We start from the raw sequence: 17399 nt of genomic DNA, 5'->3' as shown, positions 1-17399 counted from the left end.
ACACCGTGCTGATCTTAAATCTAGAGGGAGAGAAATTCAAATAAAGTGTGATGGTTAGACTGATAAAGGACCGCCTAGGATGAGATGCTTTTTAAGTAAGTGCTTTCATAGAAATAACAGTAAATAGCTAAAGAATAGCTAAAGAATGTTTTGCAAAACATGCCATGGGTATACAATATGGTATGTATACTGTTACCAAAATAATTTTCATTAATATGCTGTTACAGCAGTCAAGCATTAGAAAATTGGACTGCAGAAGAATGGGTGCCAAAGAATCTGGCACCACCATTATGAACGAGAACAGTAAACAAACACCTCCAGCTGTCCATTTATGACATGGCAATGGATTGGCTACTCCTCATTGTGATTTCTCTCCTTTCCCCAAAAATGGACTTCCTTATCATTGTCTAAAGGACTCCTAAGAAAAATTTTAAAACCCTACAAACTCAAAGAAAAGTCTCTAGACCTGCAAACAAGAACTCAACAAGAAACATCAGTTAGTAGAAAAGGATTCAAAACAGCTGTGTGGCTATGAAGTGTAAACTACATTTAATTTCTGCAGATCAGACTCCTGCTCAGCAAGTGCTGGCACCTGTTGAAAAATGCTTCTACATGTTACATTTAAAGCAATATTTAAATGAAACTCTTACCTAATCTTCATTAAGTACATACCAAACAAGCAGAACAATATTATTCATAAAGCTATTCTTTTATTTCTTCTATAAAAATATAGGACTAAGTAGAGTTTTCCGGTAATTTTAATTATTTATTAGCATTCTAAAGGTGAAGAGTAAGTAAGGCCTACTTATTGTCCACTAATACTCCTCCTTTGGTATATCAGTCATGCACTGCAGCTTATAGACCATTCTCTTTCTTCTACCCAGTTATTTTTACAAGTAAAATCCAAGTAATAACAGAAAGGAAATATGGGAACACCACCTATTCAAAAGCCGCAGGAAAAACTAGGCTGGTGTTGAGCTGGAGGATTTGTGGGAAAACCAAAAAGTAATCAATATATCACCTTAAATAAGCTTTAATAAGCTTAACCACCTCTTGTAATTCACACTCAAGTGATGCTCTACAAGAACAACCATGTGGAAGACTGAGCATGAGTACCTTTAGAAAACATTAATACTCACATCAGCTTTTTTCTGATATTGATGTTTAATAGCACATGTGCACACACTTATTTTCATAAGCATCTCTATGTTTAGTTTCATTTTACTAGTTGGCTCAATAGCAAAGCTTTTCTTCACCCACCTTTGGGGAACTAAGTACTTCTTTCCTTACTCTAAATTTTCAGCCTTTGCCTCTCCTGTTGCTGTCATCACAAGTTATAAATATTGTTCTCAGGGAAAGCAAAACCACAAAACATGGCCAAATAACCTGGATCTGTCATTTAAAAAATTCAGACATCCAGTTCTGTTTACCAAAATATTACTAAATTTATTCAACTTCATAATACATCTTATTTCTTACAGCTAATCAATTTCCTGATTTAAATTTTCATTTTAAAATAAAATAGAAAGCAATGGAAGTTAGGAGTTTTTCAGACTGGTGGGACATCAAAAGGCAAAACTGGAATACCATCAGGATCCTTGTTTACAGATACTTTTAACTGCCCTCTCAATTTTCAGAGGGGGATCAGATCTTCCATTTGGAGACTTTTCTCCATTGCATGGGATTAATTTCAACTGTGCAATTCTGAAAAAGCCCAGCTTCTAAAGAATTTTAAGTGTCAGCTTTCATGAGGCTTAGTTCTTCATTTGTAAGGCTCTTCCTCACTAGATTTACGGCCACCACCAGATGGGGGGAAAAAAGGGAGGACAAAGAGGAAAACTCCTTCCACAGGCCTTAGCAGCAATCTGCTATAATGTGGAATAAAGCCTTTTACTGTTGCATCACGAGGTCTGCAAACTTCCCCTCAATGATGTGCTTTAACTTTGCATATCACCACTTTTGTGAACATTACTATTCCATAGCAAGGAAAAATCTGTAGAACACAGGAGCTGCTAACCGTATTGTTTAATAACACAAGAATTAAAAAACCAAAACGAACCCACAAAGGAATTGCAATACCTAATTACATTTAAAATATTATTGCAAGACAGGAAGAAAATTAAAACTACCTGTAGATCAGATATAAAGGAAAATGTAAACAGTCCCTCTCAACCTTTAATGCAATATAGGAACATACAGTTATGTTGAATAATGCATACATAACTGCATCAAACAATAATAAAAATATACTCTGCCCCTAATCAATATTTCAACATTTCCACCCCCCAAAACCACCTAGAACTTGACCTAGTAGCAACTTTTTGGGGGCTGAGGTCGGAGAGAGGAAGGCATCTAGGAGTAAAATAAAGTTAGGAATATATAAAAAAAGAGGAAGAACTGACAACAGAGAATAATGACAGCAGGTTTATGAAGAACAAATGATACCAGACAGATCTGATAACTTGCTTCAATTTTCATCAAACTGAAAAAAAAATAATAATAATGGAGACACAGTAGATCCAATCTGAACTTCAGCAAAATATTTAATACACTACCTTATGAAATCTTACATGAAAAACTAATTCAAACTGAATTGTATTCAAAGCATTGTCACATGAATCAAAACCTAGTTAACAAAATATGAACAAAAGGTAATAAGCGTACTGAAACAGATCACAAAATTGTCCCAAACTGATCCTCAGGAATTCATACAACAATGCTTTTCATGAAACGTCTTTAGCAATCATCCATATAGGATGAAGACCGTCCCTAGAAAACCAAATGCTACAATGTTGTAAGGCACTGCAAACTTAAGTGGTGACAGATACAGTACAAAGTGACCTAAAAACATGAAAGGTCCATAGAGGGAAATAAGATGGGATTCATCTTAGTAAAATACATATGAGTACACCCAAGAACAATAATCCACACTAATTTAAATCCAAAACTGCTTAAGTACTGCTATCCATTAAGTAGAAGTTCTACTCTAATACACACTCCAGAATTATCTGTCAACTACATGACCTGTCAACTTCAAGTTACATACAGAGTAAGATTTGAATATTCACAGGAAGTGAATGCCCCAATGAAAATGGTTAATGAATGAATTAAGAATTTTGAGGACTAGGGAGGGAGGTCACTGGAGCGAATGACAGCAAGAGAGAAAGGTGTAAAATCACTCACCTGCTGTGACCTTTGTCTACAGGAAAAATGCGGACAGACTTATCAAAGCTGGCAGAGACAAATTCTTTCCCAGTGGGCGAATAATCCACATCAAGAACAGCAGACACATGATCCATATGCACCGTCACAGGTGATTCAAGATAGCGCATATCAAAAGTATATAGGCTTTAAAATAAATACACCACAGCTTAATATCTTAACAACTCCTAAGTAAATAATACATTTTTGCTGAACAGCTACTTTAATCATACATAAACCACACTTAAAGATAGATCCATATTGCAGAGGGAACTCTAAAACTGCTCGTAACACATGAAAAGAAAGAATGATGTATTGTTTAGGGCCTGAAAAAAGTTTATTAATCAGAAGCTTAAGTTATTGGATCATACCTAGGTTTCTTGCTCACTGTCAAAGAACAGATAGTCTCCACTATTCCCTTCATCATCTGTTCATGGGTCACTGACCAAACCTAGTTCTCCAACCACCACACTGTCCTCATTTACTCCATCTGCAGATACAAGTATATAACCTGAACTTGGACAACCACCTCTGAATCATTACGACAAGCCTATCAACTCTGCAAGGTTTCTAGATATTCTCATATTGGGAACTCCTAGTAACTCAGTGTCTACAGTCAAGTTCCCATTTGGTTGGCACCCTTTCCTACCGCCTAATTGTCTTTAGGCCAGACAATGCAGAAGTCCAAGGAAAGCTTGGTCCTTCAATACATGGAGTTACTAGTTCAGAAGAGCACACTACCTGTAGAAAAGCATTACATTAAAAATAAACATACAGCTGCTGAGCCGCAGCTGGTTTGCTCTTAAGCACTTAAAAGCTCACATGAGGTCTACCTGTACTCCCTTTGAATCACCAAGCCCAGTGATACATAGCAAGGCATGAAAACTGAGATCATTAATTTGCCTAGTGCCAATAAGCAAGGGTGCTTTACAGACAAAGCATTTAATGAAACCTGCTCAAGGCATACTATTTAGTAGAACTGCTATATTAAAAATTTGTAATTTAGCAGATTGCTCACCCTCCTTGCTGCAGATGAATGCATAACTGGAATTAATTCAATGTCTCTTATTCAATAGTTTACTGGCAACTATTGCTTTTTCCTTCTAAATTCCCCAAGAAAAAGTATGCTAGCATCATATTCAAAACCGCTACTCCCTATAATCAGCTAACGCTCGCATGTGCGTTGTTGATATATGTATTTGCCTTTGCACTTATATGAATTGCTTTAGTTTCAAGATGACAGTTGGCCCTGACAGTAACAGCTACCATTTTTAGTTTAGCAAGAGGAAGAAGGAAAAAACAAACAAACAAACAAAAGACACATAAACAAACAGATTAGGTAGCCTGGTAGCCTTACCATACCATAATCAAAATAGGTGAAAAGGAATACATTAGGTACAATGCCTACTTTCAAGGTCTGGGCCAGATTCCATTTCCTTGGAAAAACAGCCTTAAGACAAGTGATAAAATTCCTATGTTCCAGAAGAAAACAGTGATCTAACAATAGATCACTGACTTCCTGGAAAAAAGGATATGAAGCACATTTTGCAGTGGCCTAGTTTTGAAGACACAGCTTTTTCAATATCAGATTAGCTGTTCACATGAATAGTATTGTTCAAAAGTAAGAACTCCTCTGAGACATTGAAAGGATAAGTATTGCAGACTGGAACTGTTTCACAAAAGATTAATTTTATTTTTTTTTTTAAAGAAATGTTCTCATCAAAATAGCTGATCAGTACAATATAACAAGCTTCACAAGAGCTAGCAAGAAAATAAACACTTATATTGCCTCAGACTGGACAAATAGTACTTATTTTCCAGGTCCCATTGCAAGTTACACTTGCATTGGTTCAGCTGCATTTTTTCTAAGTTACACTGCTTCCCCCCCCAGGTACTGAAATACAGAGAAAGAGGCAGTTTACTATCAATTCTCTTTTTTTTTAATCAGCAAGCCTATAATTCTCTAGGTTATTACTTAAGTGATTCAAATTCAGAGCTTAAGTACTTTTTTAAAAATTTATTTTAGCATGGTGATAAATCACCAAGATACAGATTAAAAACATAACATGAGCAGGATTATCAAAAAGCAAGGTCACACTTACTTGTAATCTTCATTTGCTGCAGTAAAAACGAAGGCTTCCATTGGGTTCCAACACAGTGTATTTGTCCTCATATTCAAGATAACCTGGAAGATATTTACACATAGCTACCTTGTTATAGGCAGTAAAATACTTGCTATAGTTCAAAACTTCCTATATCACTGGAGACAAGTGCTTTCTAGATACAGAATTATGGCAGAGAAATAGTGACATGACAGAATGTTTCCTTAGCAGTGTTAGAATTGGAATTCAAGAACTTCCTGTTCCACATCATATGCTCACTGCTTTATGCTACACAGCAATTAAATTCTCCTCTGTAAGTCATCTTAGAAGCAAATTCTTCTAAGTGGTCATTTAACATGTAAACATGTTAGCAGTCAACATGTAAACCTGGAACTTCTGAAAAATTTCATTTCTCCATCATATTTGCAGGAACCTTTAGTTAAGTAATCTATAAACATGGCTAATTAAATGGTTATTTCAAGGGATATAGTCATTAATTGACACTGTGAACCAGCATTTGCAAAGCCATTATAACATTTTTATGTTCTCCCAGTTATTACTATCCCTTTGTTATTTTATCTCTGAAATTGCAGTTCATGAATTCTCCAGGACAGTTGCCGTTTCTTGTTGAAGTGCCAAGCAATGTAGGTAGAAACTACCGTGTTGTAATCTACTCACCACTGTCACTGTATTGGCAGTGAATCATTTGCTACATGTACATAAGACACGCTTGCTGCTAGTAAGCATATGGTTGCAAAGAGGCCAGTTTGCCTTGAAGTGGGAGGAAGGCAGCTGATGACAGTCTAATAAGACCCTTCTACTTTGCTAACAGTCGACTAGACAAGAAGCATTAAGAAGCTATACGTTGGATGCCTCCACCTTGGAGGAGGGCTGTGGCAGTAACAGCTGGGCCCCGGTGGGAGAAGGGGAGGCAGGGAGGAGGGCACCTGACACTCCGTACCGCAGAACGGCTTTGACTTCTGCCGAGTCTTGGAGGAGCTTTCAACCACTGTATTTAAAAATAAATCCCATAGAGTACGCCTGACACAAAGTAGATGTATAATTGCAGAGCAACTTATTAACAAACTGAACAACTCTAAACAGGATTTTCCACAATGCTCCAGGCCAGCCATAATCCTACTTGAAAATCCTGAAATTTGTGTGTTTAACGCTATGGTACTCCAAACTCATTTTTGTTCTCAGCTTACTATATCAAACACCATAAATTTACATACATATAACAAAATATAGTTGTACAATTACATCTCAAAGCAAGTTAATAGTGCTGACCTCTACTGAACCCACCCCCAAAAAAGACTGTGAGTTTATGAGTGTGTGCATATTCTCATGATTCTCATTCTCCGTAATTCCTCATTTCCGAGGTGACATTATCCTGTTCAACATGAAGTCTGTGCTGCAAAATACTGCTCATTTTCAGAAACTACATGCATCCAGAACTGAATGTAATCATCAGATGTCGAAAGTGATCTCTGCTTTAAAAATTACTTTACTGAAAGGATAGGCCACTGAAAGGCCCTACGTTTACAGTAATGTCACAACTAGAATTTGTTCAGATTTCAGTATTGTTCTAGTTATAAACCTTGCACATATCTGGGAAGCTAATAATTAAGGAGGATTCTTTATTCTTCCCTGTCCAAGTTTTTCAGCCACTGCAAAATGAGTATAAGATTAGTGTTAGCACATTATATGTATAATAAATATTTGAAATCATCACACAAAATAACTCCTAATATTGCTGAAAAATCCAGCTCTTTTTCAAAAGGGGTCAGGTTTGGTCAAAGTCTAGGTTCTGTATCTTGCTTCACTATTTTTTCCACCCAAATCTACAAGCATTCAGTTTATCTCAGCAGTGGCATTTGGAATTAAAATACTGCCTAAGAAAAGGCTTCTCTGTAGAGTCCTAGTATTATATTCAGTAACCAACCATATAAGGCAACCTGGGCTGGAAGTGATTTAAGTTGCTGTAAATATGTTAATAATGGCATTTCAGAACTATCTAAACCTGTAGAAGAGCCATCTTCTTACACTATTTTTTAATCAACTGTAGATACACTTAGTCATTTCATAAGAAAAAGTCCTCATTAAGACAAGTCTAAGTTGTGAAGTCCCTGAAGACTTGGCTATCTTGGTTGGTTTATTTTAACTGTGAGCATTTGCTTACAAAAAGTGTCAGCCTGCAGATTTTGAGATTACTCTAGCACAAAAAACAGATCACCCAAATAATTAATCTGTCCTCCTTTACTACCAACAAGGTATTTGGTTGAGGTGAACAGCTAAGAATGTTACAAGCAATTGACAACACAGTTCCTGTCAGCTGTTGAAATGCTAAGTCTATCTTTAAAACACCCTAAGCTTTCCTGTGATCCCACAGGTTGCACAAGAATGACTTTTAAAGTGTACCAACTTCTATTAAAATATCCCCATCTTGGCATGCAACAGGAGTGCTTCCCTTCATCTTTTCCCAGCTTTTTTAGACTAGTTCTTATTCTGCACTTAGGCAGCATCTCACCATCTTATCTGTCCCTCTTTGAAACTTAAGACTTCAAACCTCACAGAGAGGACAAAGGGGCAAGAGAGCTACTGCTTCATGATGTGGAAAGTTGTACTCCTATTTCCATTAAGGAAGGGACTCCCACTGAGTTCCAAACTCAGGGCAGTGTGTGAGCTGCTTTGCTGACCAAACACCAGGAACACAGCAGTGCTAGAAGCCAGTGCCCATACACAGGTAAGGTACCTCTAAAAAGCAGCACCCTTCTTCTGGGAGTTACAGAGCTCTTAGGTCTCAATGCAGAAACGGACATTCATCCTGCATCTCCCCAGGAGGATCAACCCTATCCCAGCAGGAAAGCCAGTACTGTATCCACAGATGCAAGGAAGTATTCAGCAGTGTTTTACTCCTATAGCAGGAAATACACCTAAGCATGCTGCTTACTACAGGAGATACACATATACACATATGTGCACACATGTGTATAAATGCACATGTATGTATACTTTTATATATTTAGCATATAATACATATGTAAAATTCTGTTAGATTTGAACTTAATTCACAAAGGCTCAAACTACATCCTTTTAACCTGTAACCGCAGACCTACAGCACTGACTGTGTTTGTTTTGACATTCAAGTCTCCAATTGGCATCACTGGCACCTTTTTATAAGCACTGCCTCAGTGGCCCAAATGAAACTTCATTAAAAATTGTTGGGGCACAGGGAGAGAAAGAAATACTGTTATGCCAACAACATTCATATTTTATAACTAAGTACCATTATAGTGTTCTACGGTATATCAGACCAGTGTCTTTGCAGACAGTACACAACATACCAGAAGGATAGTGACTGTATATTCACAAGCCAGAATATTGTATTTCAAGAAGAAAATTGTTAAGATAGTTTCGGGGCTCAAAACTACTGAACTTGACCAAGGTTAATATCTGCATATGAATGACGGGCTTCTTGTTTTAAATACATACATACATTCTCTTAAAGATAAATAGGAATCTTCATGTCATTGGTAAATTCCACATACAAATACAATTTTGATTCCACTGGAAAGGATTTATGAATGTTTATACTAGGTGCATAGTGGAAGGTTCATCTCCACACAAAAGAAAAACACCTTTTCAAATGCAGACCAAGGCTCGCCAATGGTGGAAAGGAAATGCCTTAGAAGTTACCTTGTTTCCTTCTGGGAAGGAGGAGGAGAAAAAAAAAATAATCACATATACACAGACAGAATGCAATATAGGAACATAAAGTTCTTATTGTGAAATTGCTGTCAGGTCAGGCACTTCACCAAGAATTACAAAAGTGTGAGCGCAACAGCCCATTTAAATGCAGAAAAGGACTCTTCTAACTCTTCGAGGTTTAAATCCCAACATTAATTCAAACTCAGTTAAAAGACTGAAAATTACACGCTGAAAACTCGGTGAACTCACAGTTCAGAGCTTCCCTTTCTCTATTGTCATCAACAGTTTACAGACTCTTCAGACTATTTACATATTCAGTATGATTACTAGTGCCAAAGCATCTGTTAAAAAGAAAAAGTTTACCTTCTTTAACGGAGTTGATTTTCTCATATCATATAGTACAATATTTCTGTCAGAAGCACAGCTTCCCAAAAGGTATGTCTAAAAAAAAAAAAAAAAAAGCCATGTATGGTCTTCTAAACACTTCTAGAGTATGGTTAACAGCTTACATTGGATATCTAAGCTATTTAGTCAAAGCTGGTAGTCAAATAGTTCTTTTTTCAGACACGGAAGTACATTCATCGTTCTTTCTGTGCAGCTAATTACTCAGCACAAACATTTTAAATAACTTCCCGCATAAGATTCAGAATCACCCAGTCCTCTCTACTTCAAAAGTAACAAGCAATTCCTCATAAACACTTTGTATGCGAACACAGCCCAGCCAAGAGGTATATAGGAACTGCTGTAGAAGATCAAATGCAATTGTTTTGCCATGGAGAGGGGGAGAAGTCTTGGTGACAGGGAGTACAATACTGGAACAGATGAGAGCTCCACAGTCACATAACTGCTACATTGTCTGATTAAGGTATGTATTGCTGTGGGCAGAAGAGAGACCACACTACGTTTCTTTCTCCTCTCCCTGACTAACAGAGATAAAAAAAAAAAAATAAAAAGATGAAAATATAAGGTACTACACTGCAAAGCAATATAGCTATAAAAATATATATACACACCCCTAAATATTATGTTAAAACACATATCAAAATCTAAATTTGGAACAAGCCATTACAGACAGTGTTAATAGAGTTTAGACCTTATACTGCTCAAGAAAAATATTGATTTCCAATATATAACAGAAACATTACCTCAATAGGATTAAATTTTACACTGCTTATGCTATCAAAACCCCATGTCAGAGAACACATGGGACTTGTCCTTTGCTCATCCCAAATGTCCACTTGATGGCCACAGGTGGCAAAAACAGCTTCCTTCCAGTGGTGATCAATTCCTGTATACACTGTCTTTAAAAGAAAAAACAAACAAACAAAAACAACAAAAAACACCCACAAAACAATTTACAAAACCAATTGTATACACAAATATGCAAGTATATTGTTACAAAAAAGATCAACAAATCATTGCATATCGAGCCTGCCATGTTTTTATCCATTTATACTACTGAAAACCAAGTCACCACTGCTACCAGAAACTAAGTCTTATGGGATGTACCCTTACACAATAGACTAGCTTTCTGTGTACTCACCTAATGTGCATACGTGCATTTCTTGTTAATTTACAATGGAGTCAGCATTAGAAGCCCATTTACAAAGTCCTGGCTGACTTTAAAGCAAATGGAAATTTTAAGGGTGCAACTACAAATTTTTTATGTGGACCACAACAGATTCCACAGACATTACAATAATTAAAGAGTTTCAATCTATTTACAAAAAGCATTTAATGTTGTTCTTAAAATAAGCTTATCATAAATTGAAAGTGCTGAAGTATACATTTTTAGTCTGCTTTGGTCAAAAAGAAACACATGAGGTTAAAATTTTGTATTGAATGGCTGCAAGGTATTGGCAAGAAAAGTTATTTAATGCAGACTAAGCACTGACAACGCACGTCTGAAGAGAAAGAGACTACAGAACGATCTGACCAGTTCGCAGGAAAGGGATTATTAGCAGAGACAGAGCTAAGTAGTCTCTGATGGCATTTGAGTTATTCCTTTCCAGTTACATGTAAAATAAATGTAACAAAAACTTGAAGATACTTTAAAAGTGCCATTATAAAATTTGATGCCATCACCTTACAACCCATTATGATAACATGATAACAAACTATTTATCTCTTTGTAAAAGCTAGATAATAATTGGTTCAAACTTAATACAAAAGAAGAGATGTGGGAAAATCAAAACTTAGATTTACTACCTTTCCAAGAATTGTATGAATAGGCTCCTCCTCTTCTCCATATTCCGGGCTCTCCATTTTCCACTGCTTCACAGTTTTGTCATCGCCAACCTAGAAATATTGGAGAAAGCAGGTACAGTTTTACATAAATATATTCTGTTTATTTTACTAGATACGCTTTGCAGTTAAGTACAGGCAGCCTTTCAAAAGAGAATGATCTATGACATACACAGAAGTAAAGTGCTCTTCTGCCTATTCACTGTTTCCTTTTATAACGCTAAGCTGAAGATTAATTCTCCTTGTCATAATATTTCACTAGAAGCTGAGAAGGTACATGTACATCGTCTGCCTGGAATGGAGTTAACATTCTTCATAGCAGTCCATATGGCACCGTGTTTTGGATTTGTGGCTAGAACAGCGCTGATAAGGCACCAATGTCTTGGCTGCTGCTGAACAGTACGGTATCAAGGCATTCTTGCCTCCCCCACTCTGTCAGTCATCATCCCTGCCCGCCCCATCAGCAAACAGGCTAGGTGTGGGCAATAGACTGGGAGGGGAAACAGGTGCGACAGATAACATGAATTGGCCAAAGGAGTATTCCATACCATATAACATCACGCTCAGCAATAAAAACTGGGGTAGCGGAAGAAGAAAGGGGTGGCGAGGGCTGGCTTCCAAAGTGGATGCTGTTCACAGACTGTCTGGGGATCTGTCTGCTTGTGAAAGGAGGTGACCGACTTCCCATTTGTCACTGCTTCCACCACCAGCTTTCCTTCACCTATTCAACTGTCCTTATCTCAATCCACGAATCTTCTCCAGTTTTCAAAAGAGATACTTCCAGGGTCAAATGGGAAAAAGGTGAGCTGGAATGATGACTGGTTTTTTAGGCTACATTTTGTGATTCTTAATCAAACAGCACCTTAAACTGCAAATTATTTTCTGGAAGTCGTTTTGATAAGCATGTAAACAGTTAAAAGGCACTTTCCACCTCAGTTGCTCCAGACACCTGTTCCTAACATCATGCTACCTCTTGCACTATGCCAGCAAACGCTTTTGTGTGGCTGTGCAGTGACCTGGATCAGGCACACTGGCCAAAAAAATGTTAGCTATACAAGTTTAACTTCCTCTCCTGACAGCACTACTACTGTTTCTTCTTCCTCTCTCTCAATTTTCAGGCAGAGTGTTTGTCAAAAGGGGATTCTAATTTGGAGTCACTTAGAATTTTTTGCTATGACTTCCCCTACATCCTAACTACTGTCCTCATGACCTGGTACGTACTTCAGAAAAGATAAATATATAGTAGCAAAAATAGCTCTTCTATGCACAGCTCAAAAGAAGCAAAACCGCAGGACACTATTCTTCAAAACCAAGTCTTTTTATTGTATCATCTTAGAATTGTTTCAATGCAAACAGGAGGACATACTATTTCCAGACAGTTTACATGGAACTGAATCAGTTATGGTTGACACAAGTTAATAAAGCTTAATTACCATGGAACCATCTTGACTTAATCAGCTTACCTTTAATCATAGTATATGCAAATGGTTACTTTAAGTGTTTGTAGATCTTTCAATGAACATAATCTATCTACTATTTTAATGAAAACTAGTTTATTCAAGTTTTAATTACATGACCATTCATTAGCAATTTTCTGGTATTTATCCATTCCATAGTCTTGAATAACATCCATATCGCAGCATCAAAAACAATTTCATCAGAAATAGAACTGTCAGGTTCACTGACAAATTTAATAAATGTATTCATACAATATTTAAATATTGTATGGCAGAGAGTAAGTTGCTCACTGGAAAACAGATGGTGAACAGGCACTCTACTGCTACACTGTACTAGGGAGACACATTATACTTACAGTAAAGAATGATGTACCACAGAAACGAGCACACATGCCTCGAACAAAGCCTTCATGGGCTTGTATAGTACGAATACACTGTCGTTTGGTCAAGTTCCAAATTTTAACCTGTTAAAAACAGAAAAGTATTCTGTTGTTACTTAAGTTTTCTACAGCCCACAACTGCAGTTCATAATTCAAGTACAAAAGATCACATATGTTGTAATGAAATAGCACAGCTGGCTTGAACACTGGTCAGATTTTATAATGTTAAAACTACTCAATTATTCCCATCTTGAAAAAAAATTTTAAAAGTGCAAGTCTTTCCTTCTTACCCCTTCCCCCCACTCAAGCTGTATACTAACTGTATTTTTGCATTCCCCTATTTTTGAACTAGAATCCTTGCCAGCAGCAACAATTTTAGCAAAAAATACCCCCCTAAAGAGAAAAGCACAAGGAAATAGCCTTTGGAACCAACAGAATGTTTCCAGTCCAGTTGCTGAGCTACATTTTATACAGATGTCCACCTCTCAGAGGTTTCGGTTTCAAAGCATTTGGGCCCATTTAAAACACAAAGAAACAGAGGTCAGTTTTTATATTTGTATATATTTATAGTACCCAGTACTTTACTCATTCTTTCAGTGGATAAGAAATCTGGCCAATGTTTCATATAAATTTATCCCCCTCCTTTCTGAAAAAGTTAATCTCCCTCACACTACTGCATGACATACGCATCTTCTATAAAAAGCAGGAAGCAACCAGCTACCCAGAAGACAACTTCAAAATATACCAGTACTATCAAATGAACAATACAAGGGTGAGAGAGGACAGAGAAGACAGAAAAGACAGGCAGTCTTTTTCTGCAACTGACTCCAATTAAAGTGCCCTTGCTTGCTATTTGTAACACTTCTGTAAAATAATCAAACAAATACAGGGTTAGCATTTTTTAGGCAATATAAATTATTATTCCAAAAAGTTTTTGGTTGTGTGCCCCTTCCCCCTAGCTCATCTGACTTCATGTAATTTTCTTCATCTGCAGCAATTTAACCTCTTCAAGGGGAGGAGGGGGATTGCATGGGCAGCAAAAAGCAGTCACTATGGACTGTAAATATTAACATTCAGTGCTCCATCCTAAGGAACTGAATGTCATGCCCCCTGCTCACAGCTGAAAGCTGCTCCCTTTGTGTTCTGGGAGATTATAACCTGCACTTTGAGAAACACTGCTCCAAACTGGGTAAGTTGCACCTTCTGAGAGAAGACAGGGTATCATACTGAACAAAGACACAAAAGAAAGGTAAGCAGGGCGCATTAAAAAAAGAAAAAGAAAAAAGAAAATAGAGAAAGAAAAAAGAAAAGAAGGAAGAAAGGTACCTCATTTGTTGTGGTTTGTAACTGCAGCTTACCTCTCCATCACAAGCTCCAGACAGCACCGTAGACAAACTCTTTGGATGTTTGGCCATGCAATTAACTCCATCTCTGTGGCCATCAAGCGAGCTAAGAAAGGGTTTTGCAAATACACGTTCTAGCTTTGTTGCATTCAGAGCTCTTGTGTACTCTCGTGGAACCTCAAATGGATGCAATGCAGGGTCATAGTTTCTTGGAACTGCAGTAAGAGTAACACACACATTAGAAACCCACAGTATGTAGTGTAGCTCAAGGTAAGCTGAATGTACAAGCTCTTCTCTTTGATTTCCCTGCCACGGGAGAATTTCCTGCAACACTAAGATTTTTGCCATTCCTATTGTTTTGAAATTGGTCCGTGGGATCATTACTATGTTCACTTAACAAGCTCAAAGTTAATAAAGTCTGAAATAACTCTGAAATTATTTTATGTCCTTTTCAAGGATATGAATGTACACAACAAACTGGAAGTTAGAATCATAGAATCATTTAGGTTGGAAAAGACCTTTAAGATCGAGTCCAACCATCAACCATGCCCACTAAACCATGTCCTGAAGTGCCTTGCCTACGGGCTTTTTGAATACCTCCAGGGATGGTGACTCAACCACTTCCCCGCACAGCCTGTTCCAGTGCCTGACAACCCTTTCGGTGAAGAAACTTTTCCTAATGTCCAATCTAAACCGCCCCTGGCACAACTTGAGGCCATTTCCTCTCATCCTATCTCCAGCCACCTGACAGAAGAGACCAGTACCCACCTGGCTACAGCCCCCTTTCAGGTAGTTGTAGAGAGCGATAAGGTCTCCCCTCAGCCTCCTTTTCTCCAGACTAAACAGCCCCAGCTCCCTCAGCCACTCCTCATAAGACTTGTGCTCCAGGCCCCTCACCAACTTGGTTGCCCTCCTCTGAACACGCTCCAGCGACTCAATGTCTGTCCTGTAGTGAGGGGCCCAAAACTGAACACAGCACTCGAGGTGCAGCCTCACCAGTGCCCAGTACAGGGGAACAATCACCTCCCTGCTCCTGCTGGCCATGCTATTTCTGATACAAGCCAGGATGCCATTAGCCTTCTTGGCCACTTGGGTACACCCCTGGCTCACATTCAGCCGGCTGTCAACCAGCACAGGTATCTTGGAAATATTATTTAAAAAGAAGCCCAAAACACAACCACCACAAAGCAAAAAAAACCCACCCCACAATACCAACCTCCTACCACTAAACTCTAACATACACAGAAAGGACACAGCTCCATGGACATGCATAAAGAGAGGCAACCTAGCTCTCTTCATGTTTAGTCAGCTGCAAGCCAGTCCCAGCTCAGAAATGAGACTAACGTTAGTTTAATTAGCTTGGTCCTCTGCTAATGCTATCTGGTTTCCCATACAGAAGTGTTTACATCCAACAAACTTCAAGCAAGAGTGTCTCTTCATCCACCTGCATAGATATACCCTAGAATAAATTCAGAAAGACAGTGGATATTGACATTGTGCTTCTGGTTTTTGTCTCTCTCATTCTGTTTCACACAAAAAGGTTGAAAAGTCAGTAGTGCAACTCACAACGGATCACTCATTAGGAATCCATACGCTAGTTCAGTCTGCTGGTTTCCAAAGACTATTTGATGCACATCAAAACCTCAAAAATCTCTGATGGAGTTGGGTATGACTCTGTAATATGACAGAGAATTTGATTTAACAGTTTACACACAAATCCCACTTAGAAAATTAAGAAATATTCAGCTACTGTCCCAGTGGATAACTTCGGTAATATTTTTCCATGTTGTAAGTATATAACCACTATTAACTAACTTATGATGCTACCTTGCACAACATAGCCACCTACCTCTATCTCAATCAAATAACGAAGCATACGCAATTTAAAATAATACAGGTCTATTGCCCTTCTCAAAGTAGTTTAATGCATCCAAGACACCCAGAGTTTTATTCCTGCTCTTTCTGACAAAGGGTGGCCATCTTACAAACTTTATTTCTGACACTAGGTAGAAGCTAAACCTCATTTCTATCATGTTACTGAGGTGGGACTGCACGACTGTGTAAGATCAATTCTACGGAGGCTGAGCAGAGCAGAGCATGGAAAGTCATCATCTCACCTGCCAGGCTACAGCTGCTGCATCTAAAAACGTGTAAAATCCACACAATTTTTGCCAGTTATAGTAAGGGGTACACAAGAAGCTGGATGAGATGAACCAGGAAAGAAACAGTAGCAAGCGCAAGAGGCTGCTAAGAGTAACCCACGTAATACTAAGAGTAATCTCGGAGTACCGGAGCGGTGACTAACCCCCCCAACTCCGCACTCCGGCTCTAACGGCGTTTCCAGGCCACGCTCTGGCAGCCCCAGCGCCCACGTTCCAGCAGCCGTGGCGGGGCAGCGAGCGTGCTTCTCGGCGGACGGCAACCGCACGCCGGCGGGGCAGAAGCCGGCGGGGCAGGCCGCACCGCCGCCGGCGCCTCACGGCAGGTCACGGCCCCGCCGCGCCACGAGCGGGGCTGGCCGGGCCGGCCGGGCGCACGCACACGGCGAGCGTTACCGCCCGTTCCGCCGACCGGCCGAGCCCGGCGGCGGGAAGACCACCGCCCGCCGGGGGCTGGGCGGCTGGCAGCGGGCTGGCACCCTCCCCCGGGGGCAGCTCAGCGGCGGGGCCGGCGGACGCCCGAGCGCCTTCCCTTCCTTCCTTCCTCCCTCCCTCCCCGCCACCGCCCTCGGTCCTCCCGGGCCAGCGGAGCTGACCCCGGGCCGGCTGCCCCGCTCACCGCGCTGCAGGTCCAGCTTGGTCTCGCGGAGGTAGTCGTCGGGGTTGCGGCTCAGCACCTTGACCCGCATCCTCGCCTCCTCCGCGCACGCCGCCGGGAAACGCGCCTCCCTCCCCGCCGCGCACGCACACGTGACCGGATGCGCCGGGCGGGCAGTTCTCGCGCGACGCTGCTCCGCCGCGG

At 39.5% G+C, this 17399-nt stretch overlaps 1 protein-coding gene across 1 annotated transcript in view; it reads right to left on the bottom strand.

Annotated features, from left to right (window-relative positions):
• DCAF13 (DDB1 and CUL4 associated factor 13) overlaps positions 1–17364 on the bottom strand; it is a 30298-nt gene extending 12934 nt beyond the window's left edge. The window contains exons 1-8 of the mRNA XM_075023748.1: positions 17217–17364; positions 14454–14653; positions 13072–13179; positions 11223–11312; positions 10160–10315; positions 9378–9455; positions 5304–5386; positions 3184–3348 (exon numbers count right to left, since the gene is read on the bottom strand). Coding sequence (XP_074879849.1) covers positions 3184–3348; positions 5304–5386; positions 9378–9455; positions 10160–10315; positions 11223–11312; positions 13072–13179; positions 14454–14653; positions 17217–17286 — 950 coding nt within the window. The 5' untranslated portion in view covers positions 17287–17364. The remainder of the gene's footprint in view (positions 1–3183; positions 3349–5303; positions 5387–9377; positions 9456–10159; positions 10316–11222; positions 11313–13071; positions 13180–14453; positions 14654–17216) is intronic.
• Between the last annotated feature and the right edge of the window lie 35 nt (positions 17365–17399).

This window comes from Buteo buteo, chromosome 3 (genome assembly GCF_964188355.1).
Source record: "Buteo buteo chromosome 3, bButBut1.hap1.1, whole genome shotgun sequence".
In the NCBI taxonomy this organism is placed as follows: Eukaryota; Metazoa; Chordata; class Aves; order Accipitriformes; family Accipitridae; genus Buteo; species Buteo buteo.
Note: the sequence above shows the minus strand (reverse complement) of the source record. Positions and strands in the feature narration are given on the sequence as shown.